At 39.6% G+C, this 25,532-nt stretch overlaps 1 protein-coding gene across 1 annotated transcript in view; it reads right to left on the minus strand.

Moving 5' to 3' along the window:
* Positions 1-1,070: 1,070 nt before the first annotated feature.
* The window catches only part of LMAN1L (lectin, mannose binding 1 like), a 42,550-nt gene continuing 18,088 nt past the window's right edge, over positions 1,071-25,532 (minus strand). The window contains exons 8-14 of the mRNA XM_018558919.1: positions 25,356-25,411; positions 22,939-23,053; positions 20,816-21,003; positions 18,517-18,584; positions 15,059-15,209; positions 13,818-13,933; positions 1,071-1,110 (exon numbers count right to left, since the gene is read on the minus strand). Coding sequence (XP_018414421.1) covers positions 1,071-1,110; positions 13,818-13,933; positions 15,059-15,209; positions 18,517-18,584; positions 20,816-21,003; positions 22,939-23,053; positions 25,356-25,411 — 734 coding nt within the window. The remainder of the gene's footprint in view (positions 1,111-13,817; positions 13,934-15,058; positions 15,210-18,516; positions 18,585-20,815; positions 21,004-22,938; positions 23,054-25,355; positions 25,412-25,532) is intronic.

A 25,532-nucleotide genomic window follows, 5' to 3' on the forward strand; every position in this document is an offset into this window, starting at 1 on the left:
GACACAAACTAGCATCCCCTCGTTACCCTAAGCTCGCGGTATACTGAGACGCCGCAGCGGATCCCGACCTGGACGTCGGGATCCGCCCAGCTGCGTGAGTGACAGCTGGCTCTGCCTATCTAGAGAGCCAGGTGTACCCGCCCCCTCCCTCGTCCGTTCCGCCAGTCAGCGCTGGCAGATCGGAGCGGGGAGAGGGGAATCCAATTTTGTTTTGCTGGAGAGGGGAATCCAGCCCCTCCCCCTGTCACGGCAGAGAGCCGTGACAGGATCGAGAGGTGAGCGAACGCCGGTATGTGTTCGCTCACCTCCCGATCTACTGAGCCGACCTGTGACAGTCTCATTGTCACAGGTCGGCTAGAACTATGAGGTGAGTGGAAATCACTCATCTCATAGTTTTCCTTTAACTCTGTACAAACCTTCAAGCAAGTTTATCTGGTTGTGTCTATCTATGCTCTTCTTTCTCTCTTTTCTGGTTGACCCTAATCCTAATTTACTGTATTAGATGATAGTTCATAACTGAATCTTGGTTTTCAAAGAAGATAAAAGTATCATAGAACAAAAAATAAAAATGTCCATGTATGCTGCAAACTTTACAGACAGACCAGACATTAAAGACCTACATTTTCACAAATGTAATTGCTGTCAATATCAGTATATAAATGTGATTTGATTGTTGATCACACTAGGTTTTTTTCACCTGAAAGCCATATCCACTAAATAGTGCAGGTTAGCCAAACGCTCCACATACCTATTCAAAGTGTCATAATTATGTTACAATCATTTATGAACTGTTTGTGCAACAAAGTGCCCGCAGCTTTCCATTAAAAACCTTTGAATAACTCCAGTCTTGGTCCAGTTCTGAGGTAGGTAGCAAAAATTGACAGAACCAATCAGCTGTTCAATGGAGTAAAATAATATACATACATTTTAGCACTTTATTTCAATTAAAATTGTTCTTACATGATTTAAATGGCTGTTGACATGTAAGTTTCCGTAATACTATTTACAACATAAAAATGCACTGCTCCCAGGATATTCCCTTATGTAGCACACATCGAAATCTTCGGTCATCAGTAGAGTTTCTTGGAGCCGGAATCCTTTTGGCTTCTTCTAAGAAAAGAAATACAATTAATTAAACATAACTAAGAAAAGCAGTGCTCAATCTATATTTTCCTGGATTGTTTTTGTAATTTGTTAGTCTTTATGAGGTTCCAAATTGCAAAACCTGTGCTTAAATTACATCTATAGCCCAAAGGTTTTTTTTTTGCTTTGGATAAAATTGGTAAAGCATTAGAACTCCCGTTAGGTTTTATTGCTATCCAGGACTCCATTATAGAGCTTTCATCTTTTTATCCATTTGCCACCTCCAGAGGGTCACTGGGGATGCTAAAATTGACTGTAGTAGCCTGTTACATATAGTTTATCGCTGTCCTGCTCAGGGTGCTGCTGGAGCGACTTAACATCTGTACACTAAACACAGGAAGTCGCTGGCTCCCATACCTCCGTCATTCAGAAAACACCTTGTATTTCTTTCAATGAAAAAAAAGCATTCTGTGATTGTACGAGGTGGTGATTGTGACATCACTTACCTCTCTACTCTGTCTTGTACAACCAGAAAACGCCTTGTATTTATTGAAAAAAAGACGTTTGCTAAATGGTGGAGGTACAGGAGCGAATGACCCTGTGTTCAGTGTACAGACGACAAGTTACTCCAACAACAATGACTGTATGTAGCACAGAACACTACAGTGAATTTCAGCATACCCAATGGCCCTCCAGATGTGACACATGGATAATTACATATAACCAAGCTGGCCCAATGTAAGTTTAAAAAAACAGATAAATCCTTCAGTTCAGCTTTAAGTAGGAGAATGCTGGATCCTTTGTCTGCCTTTTATTGTTGTCCATTTTCCTGTTGTAGATTTTCCCTCACATCCTGTCTGGTAAAACATTGTCCCTACAACAGAAAGTGAGGGGAAATCTAACAGAGCCCCGGAAAGCAGTAACATCTGACTGTGGTACTAATCCTTCGCAACTATATTCAAAAGTATAAAAAGTTTTACCTATAGATACACTTTTATGCATCACTGAGGAAAAGAATTGTCTCAACAAGGTACAGTTTGGAGTTACTTTCATTCAAACAGACCATACGGCATGATCCCAGTCTTTATATAGCAGAAAACCTATTCTAGCATATTTAATCCATACTTTTTTTTAATGGAAAGTGTACTTTTCAATAAAATGTTTTGGAACACAAAAAAACCCTCAAAAAAGCGCCAGAGAGGACTGCTCAACCAGTATAAACCAATGTGCACATGAATATAGTCAGAATCAAAGTCTGTTTACAAATTGATAGATGAAATAAAAATTGGTGAATGGATAAAAAACACGTTTATAAACACGTTTATAAAAAATGTCTGTAGGATGCTGCCCCAAATCAGCCAGGGAGACTGTAAAATCTAGGGGAAAAACACAAACAAGGGGCGCCTTTCCTTGTGCAGACAAATTTATTAAGATCAGGATTGAAGGTAAATATAAAACATACTCACAAAATTCATGATTGAAGTATAAAAATTAAGTCCATGGACCCAAGGAAAAGTCTATGAAGTGAGTGTGAGTATGTTTTATATTTACCTTCAGTTTTGGAACACAAGCCTATAGTAAAATAAGATTGCATCGGTCTATTACATGGAGCATATTTATATGTAGCAACTAACTAAGCTGAAGTAACACTCAACTTGACCCATCCTAAAAGATATACGGGGACTGTCATTGGTAATCTCCCCTTGGAAATATTTGCCTGGCTATTTTTTCAATATTTTCAGCCATTGACATGGAACAAATGTGCAAAACAGGAGCTATGACTTCACCTTTGTTGGCTACATGCTTGTTCGGATCAGTGGCAAATGAAAAAATATTGAAGTCCGAGACAAGCAATTAGCATTTTTACGAGGGGCTTAGCAATGGCAGCCTTCAAATATCTTACAGGATGGGTTTAGGTAAAAAGTGCCCTTGACGTTTATTAAATGCTGTGTATAGGTGCGTTTCTTGTTTTTTTTAATGACGGTTTTCCTTTATAACAAGTGCTCTATGGGCCCTACATTGTACTATAACAGACCTCCACGGATGTATTTGCAGTGCTATGTAGAGAGCTCCACTATACAATATCCCACTGCCCTGTCAGATTTGTTAAAACACTTGTACAGCTTGATGTATCCATACAAAAGCATTGCATGATGGATTTCTGGGTATCAACTGGCCAGTGCAAATGAAGTGCATTTTTAATGGCGCAGAGCATTTATATGCATTAAAAAACAAACCTTCATATACTTTTTGAAGAGCAGCAGGAAAAGGTCAAAATAACTTAAATGAAACTTTACCATTAAATATCATATCAGGTTCGTGGGTTTTAATTTTCCTTGCATTCAGGAAATCTTGATATCGTCTCAGCTTGTTATTCAAAGACCATCTGTCTCGTTTTGTCACAGGCAGTTGCCTGAATATATTACTTGTGTCAAGAAGTTCCTCATGACAGCTCTCTTTCTACAAAAACGTTTCCTAAACACAAAGTTCTTTATTGTATATAAAATCAGATGTAAAATACCAGAGTATAGCAATTGTAGGGCCATCATTTGGATTTCCAATCCTAGGGACATGTGATGTGACATTTGCACATGAGAGCATACTTCTGGCACCTAGAATTCTTAGCAGCTTCTAAACTGAAGTTTTCGCACCAGTTTATATTTTCAGCATTCATCTCCACCTTAATCCTCACCTTCACTGAATAAATATAATACTGTGATTGCCAGTGAAAGCTGCTCCACCCACAGACATGCTAATTAACCATTCATTGTGTACTATTCATCTGGACCAAGACATATGGGGTATTGTTATCCCCTATATTGTATGGTCCAAATGTGATTCATAATTTATGTTTTTATCAAAAATGTGATTGGAATATTTATGTCCTTTGATCACTGGTTGTAATCATGTAGAAACTAATCTGGCAATGCTGCTTACTGTATTATCAGGCAATAAGGAAAAAAATATTTGCCATATCAGTAATGAATTTGCATTCATGCCATGGGACAGGGTTTTCCAATATTTGGTGCACATGTACAGCATAACGTAAAGTACACCTTCTCTCAAAAAATGTTTTTCCTGTAAAGTAGTTAGTGACTAGTGAGTGAAGCTTATTATTGTCTCACAAAGAGAACACTGTCCACCCCTGAAAGATCTCCCCAGAAAGATGACACCATCTTTGTCCTAGCATCATCCAAGGTGAGCATATATTTTCTGAACCAAGATACAAGGACAATATAACTGATGTCTACATAGTGATTAGCCTCATGTTCTTGGTTGTGTATATATACAGGCTGCCTCATGCAGCTCAACCTCCCTGAAGTGGCCTCTGACTCTATGACTTGCCAGAAAACGACTCTATAGACCAGTGTTGGCGAACATTTTGAACCCGAGTGCCCAAACTGCAACGCAAAATCAATTTATTAATCTTAAAGTGCCAAAACTGAAAATAAGTTTGGTATTGTGTTTTAGTTTGGGCACTGTGATTTAAAAAACATTCAGCATCACAGCATCATGGTTCTCCTCCTACCGACAAAAGCGCTCCTTTAGTGTCACCTACAAATCTATCTCCTCCCCTCCTCTTCCTCTTCCTCTTTCTGTAGGGGTCCCCCAAGGTCCAGTCCTTGGACCCCTTCTTTTTTCTATCTACACCACCTCTCTTGGTCAGGTAATAACCTCACATGGCTTCCAATACCATCTCTCTGCCGATGACACTTAAATATATCTTTCTACTCCACAACTCAACCCTTCAGTATCCTTGCGTGTCACTAATCTACTAACTGACATATCAGTCTGGATGTCACAACACTTGTTAAAACTCAATCTGTCAAAAACTGAGCTCTTGATATTTCCTCCCGCCCGTGCACCTTCCCCCAACTTTTCCCTTGAGATTGATAACACAACTATCCATCTCTCCCCTCCATGCCAAGGTGCTAGGTGTCATCCTTGACTCGGACCTCACCTTTCTTCCCCACATCCAATCACTATCCAAATCCTGCCGCCTTCACCTTCGTAACATCTCCAAAATACGCCCCTTCCTCACCAATGAAACCGCAAAATTACTCATCCACTCCCTTGTTATCTCTCGTCTTGACTATTGCACCTGCCTCCTCATTGGCTTACCTCTACACAGGCTATCCTCCCTTCAGTCTATCATGAATGCTGCTGCTAGACTCATTCACCTAACCAACCGCTCAGTGTCTGCAACCCCCCTCTGCCAATCCCTGCACTGGCTTCCAATAGCCCAAAGGATAAAATTCAAAATATTAACAACCACATGCAAAGTCATCCACAACTCTGTCTCCAACCTTGTCTCAAAATATCGCCCGAACCGTCCCCTACGCTCTTCCAAAGACCCCCTGTTTTCCAGCTCCCTTGTCAACTCCTCCCATGCTCGCCTCCAGGACTTCTCTAGAGTCTCTCCCTTTCTCTGGAACTCTTTACCCCAACCTGTCCATCTATCTCCCACTCTGACTGCCGTTAGGCGATCCCTTAAGACTCATCTCTTCAGTATAGCCTATCCCACCTCAACCTAACCACTGAACTCTTTCTCAAACAATTCATCCCCACACAGCTACCTCCTCATGTATCACTTGTCCCTCCCTATTAGATTGTAAGCCCTCAGGGGCAGGGCCCTTCTTACCATCTTGTCTTGAATTGTATTGTAATTGTAATGCACTCCTTTTATTGTAAAGCGCTGCGCAAACTGCTGTTGCTACATAAATCCTGTATAGTAATAATAATAGGGAAACGCACGCCTTCAAATATTTATACACTTACAGATACAAACACATATAATCACGCACATATATCACGCATTCATAAAACACACCACAAACTCATAAAACACACCCACAGATAAAAACACACCCACTGATAAAAGCACACAGATATCACACACTCATAAAAAAACACATCATACACACATACATATCACACACTCAATAAAACACAAACACATCACACACGCAATAAAACACAAACATATCACACACCCAATAAAACACAAACATATCACACACTCAATAAAACACACATACATATCACACACTCAATAAAACACACACATCACACACTAAATAAAACACACACGCAATGAAACACACACACTTATTAAAACACACACATCACACACATACCACACACATCAAAAACACACACATCACACACTTATTAAAAAACACACACATATTCACACTCATTAAAAAACGCATACGTATATATCGCACTCTCATTAAAAATACATATATCACACACTCAATAAAACACACATATCACACACTCATTAAAACACATAATAAAGGTCATTAATAATAATTAAAAATTGCCCTCTCTCCTGCTTACCTGTTTTGCAGGGAGGGGGCTGCATCCCTGGGGTCAAGGGGGGCATTCTGAGATTATCCTGGTGATCCAGTGGAGGATGAGAGTGATCTGCATATCGGGCTGATGCAGACCAAACCTATCGCTCCTTTCTGTAAGCGGCGGCACCACGAGGGAGCGATTAGTTTGGTCTGCATCAGTAAGAGATGTAGATCATACTGATCCATATTTATCCTATTAAAAAACAACTCCAAGCTTCCATTGGTCCGTTTTTAGTTCAAAGTCTGAAATTCTACAGATTGGCGAGTGAAGATTTGGTCATCCTGAGCTAACATATAATATAATAGAACTACTAACATATAATATAATAGAACTAACATAGAATATAATTAATGGATATAAAATAAAAAATGTTAACCCCAAAATACAATATCACTTTCACCTGCCAGTACAGAGATTATTTTCCATATATTGGAGATCTTCGTTTACAGTAAATTGTGTACAGGTTTTGGACTTGACCCCTGGCAATATGCAAGACTGAAAAAATACTAATTGAGCTTTTTTAGACTTAAAATAAAACAAGAGATTGAGAAAATGTGTTTCCAAAAGTACATAAGGCATTCTAAACAGGTCGCTTATAATCTGTACATTATGACGGTGAAGTGGTTAACACATGCTTTCAAATAAAAATGGGATGGATGCATAGAGGGGAGGCAGTAGGAAATGTTTTGCTCTCCAGATGGAACCCCTAAATAAAACACCATCTGTGACCAGAATATATTAATGACAGTTCTGGCAGGTGTCTGTGCTAAACAGTCACTCACTTATCACTTTGTACAGATTGTTTCAGGGATCCAGAAACAGTAATGTTATTGACACAGGCTCTGACAGAGACTTTATGGCCAACAGGCAACATAACATTTCCTGGGGCAGACGGCCCTAAAGGGTGTCAATATATGACAGAGATGACATGGGGGTATATAGTGCAGGAAAGAGACACAGATCTGATCATTACATGATGTCTTATTATAGATCAACAGGGTTACATTAAAATTGATTGTGTAATAGTTTTGTAGATTCTTCTTAATTATAGCCAGGACTATAAAATAACATTGCAAAATATTTGTTAGGTATGTAAATAAGAAATATTGCATATAGATATTTTGTATTCTCATTTACAGCAAGTAGGTGGTGCTCTAGGCTTTTACGTTGTTTTCTGATCTATGCCTAATTGCTTTGCTGAAAAACTAATTGTCCTTTCCACAGTTCAAAAGCTCAATCTGAAATGTATACACAGTAGTGAATGAGTCAAAGGAGTGTCTCACCCCCACTCCTCCACCTTCCTTACCGCACTGCTCTTTCAGGGCTGTGTGGAGCTGCAATCAGAGATGGAGTCTAAAAGTCAACAGCTTCTGCTGTGCTCTGTCCACAGAATCCCCATAATGCTTTGCTCCTGTGCTGTGGGTGTATACTATATGAATAGTAAACTCATACAAAAGCAATATAGTTTCCCCTTTAAGCTGACAAATCACGGTCACAAACTGTGTGTGGTAAGACTTTGCTGTACATATAATTATTAAATCTGAGAATGTGATTACCAAATCTCAATGTGTTTATTTCCTGTGAAGCAATGAGCAGAATACATGGAATTCTTGCAATTTGAATCTTGGCTTAGTATTGTCTTTTTTTTTGTACCACATGGTGGCTGTCTTTTTAATTTGTATCAAAGTATATAAAATGATTAGCTAATAATTAATCCATGCAGTAAAAATAAATTGTGAGAATAACACATATGATAAGACTAATAACTCTACATTCTTCTATACAAAAAAACAAACAAACATGTTTAATGATATATCTTAAAAATCCAGAACTTAATTTCAATAGGCAGCTATGCTAATCTCAGCTGTCACTCCGGCTTTATTAGGAATAGTGAGAATGATAGAAGTCAAAGGGGTTAGTCAAGCAAATGAGATACAATGGACATATGGTACTCAGTCTGCCTGACTGGGCTTTTAACCACTTAAACACAATGGAATACTCCTCACTGTTTTTCTTACTGTAAGTCTAGTTGTTTATCTAGGATTTTCCTTCTGTCTTATATACAGTTTTACAATGTACACAAATAAATTACTATAAAAATAAATATATTCAATTTTTGGTCCTGTTGAGATGCAATTTTGGGAACCAGTATTATTATTATTATTATGCTTCTCATTCATAATTGAAGAGAAATGTGTTTACCGAGACCAGACAAAAGAAATAATTTGAATTCCAACCAAAACCTCTTTTTGCATAGTTTAGAAAAGGATTGGAACCTTTCTTGGCTTTTTATTGCTGCATGGGATTCTGTAGTGAAGATATCCCTTCACTTCCTGTGGTTGCCAGAAGTAGTAGTAGATACAATCTCCCCAATGGGGACAGAGAGTGCAATTTAACATTTATTTTAAATAGAAGGAAGGAAGGTTAGAGCAGCATTTCTCAACCTTTTTTAGTCATGGCACCCTTTAAAAGTATGCAAATTCTCGGAGCACCCCAGTCTAAAATGTAAAAAACGAAAATATTAAAAATGAAGCGTGGTCCACATTCTACTTCACATCAGAGTCCCCCTTTAACATCAGAGTTTCCCTTTACATCAAAAGCCCACCTTCTTCTTAGGAGCCCCTCTCACACTAGGAACGCCTCTTTACATTAGAGTCCTCCTTTTTCACATCAGGAGCCACTCCCCCCTTCACATCAGAAGCACTCTTCTCATTGGAGGCATGAGGATGTGAACATTTTTGGGCACCCCTGAGGAAGCCAGGAGGCACCCTGGTTGAGAAAGGCTGTCTGTGTGATTTGAGGACATACTCTATATATCCTCAATACGTGTGTGTGTGCGCATCAGGACAGGAATTGAAAAGAAATCCTTCAAATGCAGACATCAAAAACATGACACAGCATCTAACTCTTTCCAAAACAAACAAAAAAAGAACCAGACTTCTTTTTGATATCTTCAGTAATGATGTTGGTGTGGGCATGCAAAAAAATGATTTTTCTTCCCATAAGATAAATCATGTCACTGCACCTAGACACTGAACAATTGTCAGAAGCAATGCTCTTATCTGATGCTCGCTTGCTTACTAGGACTTTACTTGGCCTAATGTGGTTTGACTATTTCCTGGCAACATTAGCAGAAAGTAGTGCTGCACCTGGCTTACACACACCCAGGACTGGATTCCCCACAAGGCCCGGCCTCGGGGCGGCAGGGAGCAGAGGGGCAGCAGCGGTGTAGAATCCACCCGACGCCCGGAACATACAGTTCCGGGCGCCGGGCGTTAAGTTGCTTTCTACATTTAGTCCTGCTTTGGGAAGGCAGGACTAAATGTAGTGTGAGGAAGCCGCTTGTTCGTTTACAAGTGATTGCAGCAATGTCGCCGCAATTACTTGTGAAATGTGTGCAGCCTGTCCGTCCTCCCCCGCACCTACCTCTCTCCCCTCTGGTTCCGTCCTGCCCCTGGCTGCCGAGTCTCTCCTCACTGGCCGCCGATGTGGGGAGCAGAGCGGCAGGGTTCAAACTAACCCTGCCGCTCAATGTATACAGTGAGAGGGGAGAGCCGTCTTCCCATCTCAGCTGCCACAGGAATTCCAACACAGTGCTGTGCTAGAACTCCTGTATTAGAAGTGACAGGGTCAATAAAGAGAACCTGTCACCTCCAAAGGCTATCACACAGGGGCTTGTTAGCTAGCTCCTGTGTGATAGCAATAAAGTTAAGTGAAAAAAAATTATAAAAAGAATAATTAAATGAAAAAAATAAATAAAAAGGTGATTAAAAAGTAAAAAATAAACAGAAAATTAATAAAAAATAATTATAAAAAATAAAAAAAATTGATAAAAAAAAGTTAAAAAAATAAAATAAAACTAACACTGCCGCCCCTGCCATCCGGTTGCCATTCTCCGGGGGGCGGGGTTAGGCAGGGAGGTGGGAGCATTGCGAAACCACCTGGCCTTGGGGCAGCCGGGAGAGTAAATCCGGCCCTGCATACACCCTGTTTGTATTTTATATGTGAAGAATTCCCTGATTCCTATAGGCTCCAGAACACCTCTGAGATTAGAGAGAGGAAGACTAGGTATGGGCAATATGGAGAAGCTCTATGTATACAGGCAGTGCATAATACATTAAAGGTTAGATTATATCTTCTCAAAGTAACTTTCATTTTCAGTTCTATGGAATTCATATTTTCTGCAGAGGCCCAACTTAAGGTCTGACCAGACCAAATGCAAATATGCAGTAGCCAACAGTAAGGAGCCACTGGTTTCTCTATCCATTAAACACCCTTTATGGGGTCAGCATAACATGTACATTTGATGGAAATGCCCAGACTGGGGACATTTGCTTGGCAGAGATGTGAAATCACATAATTAAGATACACATTTGTAAATCGAGATCATTCTGTTTTGCCGTCTGTTCTTTTAGAATTCATTGTGAAAGTTATTTTCAGCAGAGGGGAAAAAAAATATAAAAAGCTGCATTTTAAACCCAGCACAGGACAAGTCTATGAACAGAACTGACACATGGAGGGGTTGTACAAAACTCTTATTGCCAATTTAAGAGTGAAACTGCTGGAAATACAAAACCTCATAGGAGTTTTGTTTGTCTTCAGCGTTGTCCTTGCATTTTCAAAGCATAAAATGTGCATTACACTGAAAAAATCCTTTGTTCCTCATTCGATTTTTTTCAGTATGCACTGGATCTGTACTGCATAAAGTAGTGCTTGATAGAGTTTGAAACTGTAAACACCAATTTCTACGTTTTACACAGTATAATGTAGTCGATAATATGTATATATATATATACTATACGGTGAAAAAATAGGCCTTCCCTCTAAATAATGAAGCTTGGGTGTTTCCAGTGAAAGGTACTAGCCAAAATGTTTTTATTTTTGTTTTAGTGGGTTTATTTTTTTCTGTCTCTGTCTCATTGGTGAAATTTTCTTTCACATCCTGAGATGTAACAAGAAATGAAAGTAAATCTACTCAAAGTGAGGGGACATGTGTCACCACCACAAGTGTCCCCATTGGCAGATTAACCCTTACCTTTTGTTCTGTTGACAACTGTAAAATATGGGCTTTCCCATCACACAGTAACAATGTTCTCTAGAACAAATAGAGAGGGTGAATCACCTCAGCCAATACACAGACAGCAATAATAATAATAAAAAAAAACCTTCCTTCCTAGTCCTATCCAAAACTAAAAAAATAAGTTTTGACTATGCATACACTTTAATGTTACGGTATACAAAGACATTTTAGACAATTGTGCTCTTCCAACTTTGTGGCACCAGTTTAGGGAAGGTCCTTTTCTGTTACTGCATAACTTTTTCACTGTGAACAAATCCAGGTACACAAAGATATATTGTGACAAGTTTGGATTGGAGGACCTCAAAAGACCTATAGAGAGCCCTGACCTCAACCCTATAGAACACCTTTGGGATGAACTAAAATGCCAATTGCAAGCCAGGTCATCTCATCCAACAACAGTACCTGAGTTCTTAAATGGTCCCTTGCCTAAATGAGTGCAAACTCCAATATACACTCTCCAAAATCTTCTGGAAAGAGTGGAGGCTGTTAAGGCTCCAAAGGAAGGGGGTAACTCCATATTAATTATTATGGTTTTAAAGTGGACAGTCCAACAAGTAAGTGTGAAGGTCAGGTCGTGGAGAATAGATGCACTTTCTCAACTTTGGGTAACAATATGCTTCTTGATAAACCTGCTGGGTTAAATAAGCTTTTCAAATATCCATGGCCTTACCTAAAGCATGAAACCCATACTGGAAATGTCAGTGACACAAGTATGTGTCCCTTTCCATCTGTGTTGAATTTATGCATGCTGGAAGTGATGCTGTAATTAAACACATTTAGAAAGTATCATGCGTAGGAGGTTTTCATCACATCCTCTCACCTCTCCAATGTGTCAGGCAATTGAAAAACACACTTTAAATGGTAAGGTCATTTTTCTAACACCTAAGCTAATTTAACTTACCATGGAAAATGTTTTAAAAATATATCCATATAACTTGTCGCACTCCTTACCGGATATCCCAAAAGTAATGGGTGATCGTAATGACTGCGGATGGCGCCGCTCACAACAGAACTCCAATACAGATGTCACCAGCACCATCGATAGTTGTCATTCAAACGACAAGCGCTTTCGGGGCCACACAGGGTCCCCTTCATCAGGTTCAGAAATTATGATTGTGTGGCCCTGAAAGCGCTGGTCATCTGAATGACAACTTTCAATAAAATGGATTTGCACTAACATGGAATTTTGGTGCTGGTGACATCTGTATTAGAGTAATGTTGTACAAATCGCCCCATGGTGCACATTTTTTTGTTGTTGCATTTTCTGTGTTGCCTGAGCCCTAACTGTAGTGGTATCTGCCCCATCAATTCCAAAATGTTGCCAAGAAACATCACTTCTTGTTGGCCAGCATAGGAGTACGAAGTGTATGCAGTAGTACAGATTCAGCTACCACAAGTCACCACGCCTATTGCCAGGCGTCTGAATCTGTCCTTCTGCCTATCTTAGAAGCTCTGTCCCACCTACCAACCAATCAGAATCTATGACAGGGCTGAACACCCTTATGTTAATGCTCCTGCACTGGCAGCCAGGGTGAAATATAAAGGGCACACATGTGCAGTAGCTGTGGTCCCATTATTGGAAATGTGTTCCCAAGGAGAGGGAACTCAGACTGAGAAGAATAAATGGGGCACACATGTGCAGGGGCAGTGGAATTATGTGACATGTAGTCCCAAGAAGGGATTACAGGGCAACTGTGTTCAGTGTGCACACCCTGACCAGAAGCACAGCTAAGCAGGGCACAGGAACCTAGAGGCTGTAGTGGTAAAGAAACATGTCAGTGTTTCTAAACAGTTATTAATTAAAGCATTTATTTTCCACTGCTCAACTGGTTTATAAAAACGTGATGAAGGTAAAAAAATGTAAGCAATTAGTACCCCTTTAACATGTAACTCCAACCAAAATTGTATTTTCTAGTTTTGGATAGCATGTATAAGTTTGTCAGATTTTCGGTCTCTGAGTTCCTATTGGGGAGATTAATTTCCTGTCTTAAAAACACTACTAGAAGTAGGAGGAAATCTTACCAAAATTAGCTGAAATTCCTTCTTAGACAGCAATCACTAGAACAAGTGTCTCCATTGAAAGATTTTCTGCCTCCTCCTGTTCCGGTAACAGTGGAAACCTTTTAGCTTTCCCACCACTTTCTGTCCTTGGTTGCAATGGTCATCAGGACAGGAAGCGAAGGAAAATCTCCCAGTGGGGACAGAGATAGCAAACATCAAATCTTTGCCAATGCAATCACATGTTAACGTGCACTTCTTTTGAGAAATACATGAAAGGATAGAAACTACTCACCTCAATAAAATATAAGCCACTGTACAAATACTTTGCAAAAGCAGAAATGTCAGGAAAATTCCACTGGACAAACAGGAGGTTTGAGTTGTTCTTGGAGGACAACGTGAAGTCTGTTCCTGGTGAAAAGTAATAAATAACACTGATTAGAGTACAGAAAATAATAATAATAAGAAGAAGAAGAAGAAGCAAATATTAGAATAGGAGAACAAGGTAACCCAAATTAGGAGTGAAGCAAAAATAGTAAGGTGGATTGACTGAACAGCAGAAAGAATTTAAAGGTTATGCAGACTGCTGCTTAAAAGGACTTTTTACTGACACAAAATAAAGACAATAAAAGACAAAATAAAGACACAATGAGACTCTGAAGTGGGCACCATAAGATACCTGCTCCTATGTTCCTGCCCGATACCCCAATCCAGTACTGCAACCTGAATTTCTTCTATAAATACTGACTTTTTAAAAGTCACAGTTTGTAAAGGGCAATACAAGACGTTATGTTACAGAACTTGGGTCTGGCAATTTGCTGCTCAAGCACCAAACAGGAGGTGGTAGGCAGTGGGCAGTGTATACTCTTCAACCTGACCTGGAAATACCACGTTTTTATAGTGGTTCCAATGGCACAATTGGATGGCACAAGGAAAGTAGAGGAAGGCCGCAGTATTATGCTACTACAGTGTCTGTTTAGGGGAAGAGAAAGAAAAAGCACCAGAACATTGTTTGGATTTCCACTTTTTGCCATTTAGATATACAGTATATTTGGTTGCCACATTCCTCAGACAAAGGAGGACCTGTTTGCCTTAAAATGTAACTGTCCTGTGATTGAGTCAGATGTATTACCTTGATCTCTACTCGATCTCACCATATAAATAATCAAAATCATTTTAATCCTATCTAATGCAAGAGTAGTGAGTGTTTTGTTTGTGTCTGTTCCTGTTTAATCATTTCACATAAAGGGTATGTTTACATTAAATTGATGTAGACATTTCATAAGCGAACAGGCATCTAACTGTACATGTAAATAAGTCAGTGTGTAGTGCTTCGACACTATGGACTCATATACCATGAAAACTGTAAATGAATGACAGACACCAAGGATTTCACATATGACTTCTAATGAAAGACAGACAGAACTCCAGGCCATGGAATTGATCTGTTCTTGCTCTAGCTGCCCCCTTTTATTTCACCAGAATCACATTTTAAAACAAACATTAATTTTGGTTTCAGAACAACTATCATCTCACCGAACTTTTGACCAGGCCCTCCAGGCTTTTCTTAATTTTAATGAAATCTTCCTTAACTTCTTTGGCAGAGGTTGGATTAGAGGAAGGACTTGCTGCTTCTTTCGATGAAGGCAGATCTTTGACCTTCGTGGCAACCTTGTGAAATTCACTTCTATGAAAAGGAATACTCAATGAAAGACAAGACCGCACCTCACATATGATTTATAGTATAGCTCATCATTCTCCAGATTTCTAAGAACAATGTACAGACATGAAATGTCACTTTATATATACCGTAATGTGGGTAAACACTCATTATTGCTGTGTTGCAGTGCTTGGGTTGCTGGCCTCAGAAGAACTGTTTGCATGTAGTTTATATGATTTCCATTGTTTGCATTGATATTTTGCGAGTGTATTTGTTTTTATATCATGTGTTCAGGACATTAAACTAGAAGTTCCAAGCAGGCACTGATGTTGATGATTCTATGTACTCAGTAAAGCATTGAGTTGTGTTGGCTCTATATAAATGAGTTAAGTAAAATAATACATATGCTTGGGTAGAATTTGTTGCATAAAGCCCAACTCCAGCCCATACATTTTTTGCCAGTTTTGCAAAGAGTGAGTAAGAGGCGGGAACAATACCGACCTGACAGATATTCTAACCCTTCCCCACACTGCTGATAAATGTGCTTTTGTTGTCTCTGCCATCATTAGAGAAATATACCATCATTTTATGTACTTCTCATATGAAGAGACAACTGCATCTTACATACATGCTCATGTTAGATCAAGGAAGTGTTTACATAAGACTTATTGTGTTTTCTGTAAAACAATAGGAAAATAAAATAACATTGGTGTACAGTAAACCAGCTGCCAAGAAAGTACACATTTGTAACGGTTTCTATTGTGTTAGAGAAGCTATTGTCAAACAATGAACCCAAGCTTTATTGTAGCGGTGGCAATAAAAATCCACCACAATACTCAAAATACCTTTTGACATATTTACCCACGGCATTTAAATTACTGTGCTACCATCTAAAGTTTGCAGGCAGATATGCTTCCGTCATTGAAACTTATGCAGGTAGGAAGTAGAAAGGGCTACACCCATGTAGGAATGGCTTGACATTTTCCAGATAAAAGGCCAGCAGCATAAGTTGAAAGGAGGATTTGAAAATGGGAGAGCACTAAAGCTGCACTACAAGAGAGAGACTGCTAAGATCAAGAACCAGTTTTCCTGTGTTCACCTAAATGCTTGAAGTCCTGTTTGATAAGGAGATAATGGACCAGCTATAAAGGAAACTAAGTGACTTTAGTGTGCTTCTATTTGCACAGAAACTATTGAATTTTCCAGGAAAGGATAGATAGTGTGCCTGCATATTTGTAGCACTCTTTCTTAGTTTCTGTAAATGTAGTTACAATAAGTAGTTTAAATACTAAAAAACAATACTACTAAAAGTAGTTTGTATATGCAGCATTATTGTTTTGTAAAAGCACACTATATACTACTGGGTAGATTTCCTTGTTTTGCTGCAAAGACAAACGGCTGAAAATAAATAAAAAAAGCAAAATACTGTCAAAGGCTGCAATATTGTTACTAGAGGATGTCTGGAACTATCAACATGATGCAGAAGACTGAGATTGCTCATATATTACAAGATATATAGAGTTATATAGCACCAATAAAGACTATATTGTTGTATATTATTTATAAAATATAGATGTATCTATAGAAAAAAATAAAATACATATATATATATATTCATGTAATTTCCTTCAATAGAATGCTGTTGCTTTATCTCATCTCTGCTGCAAGACCCATTAATGCCTCCATATTTTGGATTTATATAACGAGAAGAGCAGAGGTCACAGCATGACACAACTACTGTATGTACCAGTAACATCTGTATTTCTCAGCATTACTGTTTTAGAAATTTCCGGTTTCATGTGGTTATTAGTAAATAGGAAGTGCCCTGGGAAAGCAGAAGTAAAAATATAAATAGACTTTAATAACTGTCCTGCTTTCCAAAGTCATTATCTTTGCACTCCTTCCCCCAAGCTCTAATATGCAGATTCACTAGCAAAACAAATCGCAATGCGCAAATAAATATGATATAGATGTGGCTGCACACAAGTCAGTGGCACTATGGCCTATGGGTTGAATAATGCCCACATGAATGAAAACAGAAAACAATTCTGCCCAGCCTGTGCTAAGACAAAGCCAAAGGGTGAGTTACTGGCCTGTACATTAATTTGACAGTTTATAATATGAACATCATGTCACCATAATATTGGTATTATAACAAGAATAATTTATGACTGTAGACAAATATATGAGCTCATGAAAGAGAACAAATATATAGAATAATTGCCACTGCTGCTATTTTAAGAGGGGCTTGCCATTGGGCTAGAATGATACAATATAACAAGCAAGACGAGTCATGTAGTCCTAAAGTTGTGGTGGCGGAGTGTCAGAAATTACATAGGCATATAGAAACAAGAGCACAGCACCAAATATCTAGTAAGTGATTTTGAAAGAAAATGGAATAGAATAATTGCATAACGTTCCAATGCAGCAACACATACTGTTTAGTGGCAAACATGTAAACCAAAACAACATAGCATCCAATGCCTAACATACCACATAAAACAAAGCAAGCATGGTTTGGCGAAGCATCAACACAATATTTACATTTGCAGTCTACTAGACACCATATATTGCTCTGGGACAATTATAATGGCTTCAAACTCACTATACAATGTAACATAGTAATACTACTAACAATAGAAAGGAAATAAAGCATCGGGCTGCTTTTTATTGATTTTCTTGAGGGTAGAAGGTGGGATAGTGGGTCCCAGGAGTAGGTGTGTCTCAACCTGTCCCTATAAAAGGTTCCAGCTATGTGGTCTCCATTCACAGATAAAGGCATGCATGTGAGAGTGCGGTCATATAGGTGCATTACATGATGACTGCATTAAAACAAAGGTAGAATGAAGTCTTCTAGACATGTGCAGCAGCTAAAAATTTGTTTCGTTTAGTTTCGGATTTTGTTTATTTCGTTTTTGGAATTCAAATCCTATATGTGTTTCGTTTCGGGAATCGTATTCGGATCTGATTCGGAATTCGGACGAATTCCCGAAAATTCAACTTGAGGTGGAGTAGAAGAATTGGCACATTTGTCATTTCTGGTTGCTGTGCTCTAGTCTTTACTATTAAAGGGACATTAAAATCCTTCTCTTAATTTGTTTTTATCCATTTAAATGTTAACAGTGCACGCGCAGGAATTCGTTCCAAATTCGAAATGTTTGGATTCGGATGCTTTCGGATGATTTTGGATATGTTATATTTCGGAATTTCAGATGCTCCGAATCTATGAATTTCTGAAATTTCGTCCGAATTTCGATTCGGAACGAATCGCACATGTCTTAAATCTTCATTGTTTGCACTGATCATTATCGACAGTGCAAATCATCATACTCACTTTAGGTCTTTTGTCATGGTAAGAAGATCTGGCATCCCATTCATCACTGTTTCTATGCTACTGTGCAACTGTGGAAGATAATAGTTTTATAAATCATATTGCATACAATTAGATTCCTTTTTTATTTTATTGTATTTTTTCTCTATACAGATAATATAAACAGACTCCATAATATGCATTTGTCGTTTTTGTATAGAGTAGCATACCATCCTTTGCATCTGCTCAGTCTCTGCGGTCACGTTGGAAATATGTCCAATGTAAAACAAATAGCATTACAGTACTTGCCTGGCATAAATGCCCTGCAAATTCACATTAAAGAAAAATTGTCCTGAGTATAATATGGTAAATGGCATTTCTGCCTTCCTTCTGAAAATGGTAGTTGCCTTGCTTTCTCTGGATCCCATAATTTGAGATACTGATACAGAGAGCAAACATGTTTATCAGGAACGTCAGAGTAAAGTCAGAGCTCTTAATCTACGTACTTGTTCTAACTCAGTGTACTGAAGCTACTTGATTATTATAACAGCCAGGGAACTAATATTCACTGGGGAGGTCAGCAGGGCACCTTTATAAATCCTCAGTACAGGTTTACTTTTAAATACCAATGTCAGGACAGTGACAAGAGTAACTTGTAATTTTAGTTATAAAATTGTGCTTAACATAGCATTAAATGCTCCAAGTTTTTAAAATCAATACATTCACAGCATCCAGGTGTACATTCCCCTGTATATTATTTAGGCCATATATGTGCCCAAACACTTAAATTACAAAAAAATAACTTCACTGGTACCGGCTCCTGATCCCTTAATGCAGCTTCCCCCAAATTCCTGTTGGGTAGCACACACACTGAATACCAGGTCACAAGACACAGCACAGTCTCCAGCAGCTGTCCAGTTATTAGCTTGGAGGTGGGAGGAGAAGGCTTTTGAGCTGTGTGTTTGCGTTGACATACACAGCGTGGCTCTAGTCTCTTGGCCAGGAGTGCAAATGTAGGGGTGGGTGCATGGGATCTTGCAAAAAGCAGCTACCCTGAAATCAGAAAGTGGGGCCAGCGCTGGAGGGACTAGCTAAATTCAGGGACCAGCCAAATTCAGGGACCGACTAAATACATCAAGGAGCAGCATTCATTGTAAGTCTTCACCTCAGCAGCAGAAATTGAGAAAAATGAAAGCTTTAAGATCACGTTAAGGCCCCAAAAAAGTTTATGCCAGCTCTGACAGTTGTATACATTAGCTACAAAAAGTTATACAGTAATATACACTATATGACCATACGTTTGTGGACATCTGACCATCACCCCTATATGAGCTTGTTGGACATCCCTTTCTAAAACCATGGGCATTAATATGGAGTTGGCTCCTTTTTCTGCTATCACAGCCTCTACTCTTCTGGGAAGGCTTTGCACAAGATTTTAAGCATGTCTAAGAAAATATGTGCCCATTCAGCCAAACGAGCATTGGTGAGGCCAGGTATTCATGTTGGACAAGATGTTGGATGAGTTTTCCCGTTCATCACATAGGTGTTCAATAGGGTTGAAGTCAGGGCTCTGTGTAGGTCAGATGATTACCTCCACACCAAGCTCATCAAACCATGTGTTTATAGACCTCCCTTTGTGCACAGGGCACAGTCATGATGGAACACAAAAGGACCTTCCACAAACTCTTGCCACAGTGTTGGCAGTCAATTGTTTGCTGTAGCATTAACAGTACCCTTCACTGGAAACATCTCAATTTGGAGGGGTGTCCACATACAGTACCTTTAGCATAAAGTGAAATGTGATGGTCAGGTGTCCACAAACTTTTGGCCATATATTCTGCACATTTTGGCCATATTCCTTTGCATGCTTTCATGTTGCAGTGTTGTGACTGGCTGAATTGTTTTTAATTTTAGTGAAATAACAAGTTACTGTATTTACCCTGGTCAGGTCCAGAACAACAAGAACATTTGATAAACATTTTATCATTGTTGCAAAATGAAAACAGGAAACCGCAAAAAAGCTTTAAGCTTTTAATCCTCGAAATGATAAGCGGTTTAAGACAACAGCGGTCTAAGTAATGAATGAATGAAGTAAGTAGAAGGGAGACCTTGTAAGCTGCAAATAGTTTTCACTTACTTGGCTAGTGTTCGTACATATTACTAAGCATACTACTCATGGTTTCTTTCTAGGTTTATTTATTCTCAGAAATGGAATTGTTCATAAAATACTTTGCTTTTCAATAAAAGTCTGCAGTGGGAGCAGTGACTCATACAGAGCCATGTTCTCTAACATCAGCTCACTGTAAAAATTACAGATACTCACGTGTTCAGTGCTCACAGTAGTAGTCTCATTGGCTTTGGAGTTTATTAAAATGCTTCTGTGTCTAAACTGCTCCTCAAGTGTCATGTTCAGTCTGGTCTTCAACACTCTCAGCTCCTCCATCAGCCTGGCCTGTCCATGAAGAATCATATCCAACTCCCGCTGACTGTCTGATTCAAATGCATTCTCATCTGATTAAGTACAGAAGACAACATATTCAGACAATTGACTTCAAATCCACTTTTTTAGTCTTGAGTAGAATAACGGATTTTTATAGGAGTGGTTTAGGTGTCTCCTTGGAAATTTCAAGATTACAGGAGAAGAAATCTCTATTTCCTCCTTAAATATATTGCTGAAGAAAGTGTAGCTGCACACCATGGGGTCTATTTGTATTCACCCTGCGAATATCAGTCAATGGGCGAATAATGCCAAAAATTTTCTTGATGTATTTTCCCAGTTCAAATGTAGTGTTGTAATAATACAGTATGGTCCCTAGATGGAGCTTTCCCAGTTTGCATGAATTTTGTTGTTGTAATAATACATAATGGTCACTAGAAGAAGCTGAGAAGCACAGGAAAAAAAAACTCCACTTTCAAAAGATAAAAATGTAATATTGCATATATAAATGTTGCACAAGCCATTTTGCAATTTAATGCAGTCAGGGCCGGATTTCCCACAAGGCCAACCAAGGCCCGGCTTCGGGGCAGCAGGGCGTAGAGGGGCAGCAGGGGTGTGGAACTGATATCTCCCGATGCCCGGGCGGGTAGTTGTTTTCTACATTTAGCACTGCTTTTGGCAAGCAGAGCTAAATGTACAGCAAGGAAGCCACATTGTATGCAGCCTGCAGGTCTCCCATTCTCCATGAGGGGGAGGGGGGGTTGGCAGGTAGGGGGGCGCTTTTAGGAACCTGGCCTTGGGGCAGCAGAGAGAGTAAATCCGACCCTGAATTCAGTGTCAACAATCTGGTTGCTCATTCAGAAATATTAGAGAGATCTGCTCCAATATCATGCAAGCGTTCAATACTACAGTTTCATTATGATGTTTGAAGAGTCAAATGGCATCCAGCGTGTCCTATTGTAATCTTTAGGGTTTTTTCACACAAGTGTTGTCAACTCCTTTCCACCCACAGTCTGTATAATAGAATTAACAAGTGTTGGCAAAGACAGGATGTTCATTAGCACGTCCCCACCAAGGGGGCATCGTGCTTGGGACTCGTTAATGAACATTCTTCCTTTGCAGACACCTTGTGAGGCTGTGAATCCCAGCTGTCACTGGCAGCTCTGGTGTGCACTGGCAATCAGAAACCAGTCAGAGTGGTTTGCATCACTATGTCAGCTATTTACATGCAGGTTGAAGGATGAATGCTGCAGCCTAAGGTGGCACGGTTCATCTATTTATTACTGTAATTGCCCGAAACAATTATAGTATTAAAAAAAACAATAACAAAAAACATTACATTTTTTACATGTTTCTCAGCCTTGTACCAAAGAAAAGCCTTACATATAAAATGCATTAAATAGGCAAATTGGTAGTGAAGTTTTAGTCAAGTTAAAGTAGTATTAAAGTCTCATTTATTTTTTTATAATGAGTCCAGATCTTACAAATATATAGCTCATTGCCCAGCAAAGTATTTCTTTACATTTTTGGCCAAACAACTCTCAACTCGGCTTCTCTAAATTTCCTGTCCAGTGCAAGATTACAAGGGACATTGCATCTGTATATCCACTAGCTTGGAGAAGGAAGGAGCAGAGAGCAGCTTGCCCTGCTGTCCCTATTTGTTTGTGGAGACACATACAGTTTACTAGCACACACAAGGGTGGCTCCATAGGACTCTGCAAGGGAAAGGAGTCACCCTAAAACAGAATATCAGGGTCAGTGCTCAGGGGACCAACTGATTCTGCAGGAAACAAACTTTTAAACATGAAAAAGCAACAGCAAGAGAAGTGATTTAAATATGAAATTGCTTAAAAACCTTTTGACTTTAATATCACTATAACTATCTATAACCAATGCATACTGATCCTGATAAATTTGGCCTGGGTATCTAGGCATCAAGGGCCTCTGGTCATAAAAGGTTTTAATGCAGTTTCCCGTAACTGTGAAAGATGTACTGTAAAAGTATTAACCTGGTATGGGAAAATTCTTATGGAATTCGTCCTTGTTCTTTTCTAGCTCTTTCTGAAACTCTTCAAACTCTTTCTCAAACCTTTCCCTTTCTTCTTCTGGAATCTGTGAACCTGGCTAGAATAAAAAGAACACATATGGAATCCTCCATTAAACTAATTATAGAAAGAAAGCAACAATCTAGTGTGTAACATCTATGTTATCCATAGGCGTGCGCACAGAGTGTGCTGGGTATGCCTGGGCAAACTCTAATCAAGCTGAGCGCAAAACCAAAACCACAACAGCTGGCACAGTTTTGTTTGGTCACCGAGCCAGTGGAGAGATCACAAAGATCTTTGTGACCAGCTCAGCGATTCAGAGCACAGCAGTACTGCCACTTACATTCTTCACAAAACAGGTGCAGTTCTTGGTGCCTGGGAAGCTGCGAGACAGAGTGGCTGTGGCTTCCCATCCAATCAGGAAGCTGGACCACCTGTCATGCTCCCTTATTTACTGCACCAATGCATACTGCATTACTGCACCCGTGCTGGAAGAGATGCCGGAAAAGATGGGAGAGAAGCGCATTTTTGAGGTGAGGTACTGATGTTGGAGGAGAAAGCCTGGCTCGCAGTCTCCACTCTAATTCATCCTTAAGATGTTCCATCGGGTTGAGGTCAGGACTCTGTGCAGGCCAGTCAAGTTCCTCCACTCCAATCTTGCTCATTCATGTCTTTATGTTCCTTGCTTTGTGCACTGGTGTGCAGTCATGTTGGAACAGGAGGGGGCCATCCCCAAACTATTCCCACAAAGTTGGGAGCATGAAATTGTCCAAAATGTCTTGGTATGCTGATGCCTTAAGAGTTCCCTTCACTGGAACTAAGGGGTCAAGCCCAACCCCTGAAAAACAACCCCACACCATAATCCCCCCTCCACCAAACTTTACACTTACCGTTCTCCTGGCAACCACCAAACCCAGACACGTCCAGCGGATTGCCAGACAGAGAAGCGTGAGTCATCACTCCAGAGAACACGTCTCCACTTCTCTAGAGTCCAGTGGCGGCGTGCTTTACACCACTGCATCCGATGCTTTGCAATGCACTTGGTGATATAAGGCTTTGCTGCTAGGCCATGGAAACCCATTCCATGGAGCTCTCTACGCACTGTTGTTGTGCCAATCTGAAGGCTACATGAAGTTTGGAGGTCTGTAGCTATTGACTCTGCAGACAGGTGGCGACTTCTGCACACTGTGCGCTTCAGCATGCACTGACCCCGCATGGCCTACCACTACGTGGCTGAGTTGCTGTTGTTCACAGTTGCTTCCACTTTGTTATAATACCACTAACAGATGACCGTTAGTAGTAGACCATTTAGTAGCAAGGAAATTTCACGGAACTCCTGAATCCAATGATTTAGAGGGGTGTCCCAATACTTTTGGTAATATAATATATATATATAAAACGCGTGTGTGTTTATACTTTTGTGTCCGCACCCTAATTCAATAGGTTGCAGGCCTATGATGTTCTCTATGAAACTTAAATAAGAAGATAGACATGGAGACATCAATGCTTGTACTTGTTTTTAGGTTCATTCAGCTTGTGATGCTTCTTGGTTCCTGCTAAGCTGATTTTGTATTCCCTTTAACTTGTATGGAGAGAAAAGAAATTCTATTGCAAACAAATATCTTTGTACATAACACTTATAATACCTAACCAGAGGCAGATCCAGAGTCTAGTCTGGTGCACTGCCAGAAAACAAGGTGTTGCTTACACAACAGAATATTGTAATATTATATTACGTTGCAGTTATCTATAACAGCAATTGTGCCTTTTTTTATACATCCTGACACTTTTATGTGCAGGAATGGAAACTCTTTTAAACAACATTTAGCACATTCCTGTCATTAACCCCTTCATGACTGAGCTAGTTTTTAGTTTCTGTTCCTAAATGACTGACACACTTTTTAAATTTTTGCTGTGTGATTCTTCCATATCCACACTGCAGATTAATGTGTTTGATTGCTGTGGAGCTTTGAGATACACACTGTCCAGGCATAGTGAGAAGGATGGAGAGCCCCAGACTAAAGGAAGGGGGAGCCCGGTAACTGACAATGTCGGCGGTTACCGTGACCCCCTTCCTTCTGTCCGGGTCTCCCCAAGTGGGGGATTGCTAGGATCCGGTCGCAGCTGTGACCGCTGTGACCCTAGTAGTTATGCCACTGTATAGAGGACTACAAATCCCAGCAATACATTATACAGCAATGCATAATACCACCAGCTATACCCTCTGGATCTGCCACTGTACCTAACATGTTTATTATTAGTTAATATATTCATAGCTACAGTAATATACTAGGGGCATACACAGAGATATGTTGTTCTGCCTACAAGTGTATCTACCGCAAGCTCACAAAACAGACCTACTCATATGTAACAGGATTTACCTCTTCCCATGATGTACTTAGACTATACACCATGAAGGACATGATGTCATGGTCATCTACAGAAAAGAAGGATACAAATATGAATAATTTCACATTTAAAAGGACAATAAAAAAATGCTGTTAAAAGTCTAGAATAACCTGAGGCTAACTTTGGCTTCTGGATGTTATTTGTCAATG

The sequence above is a fragment of the Nanorana parkeri genome, unplaced genomic scaffold, assembly GCF_000935625.1.
Source record: "Nanorana parkeri isolate BGI_ZX_2015 unplaced genomic scaffold, ASM93562v1 scaffold369, whole genome shotgun sequence".
Classification (NCBI taxonomy): domain Eukaryota; kingdom Metazoa; phylum Chordata; class Amphibia; order Anura; family Dicroglossidae; genus Nanorana; species Nanorana parkeri.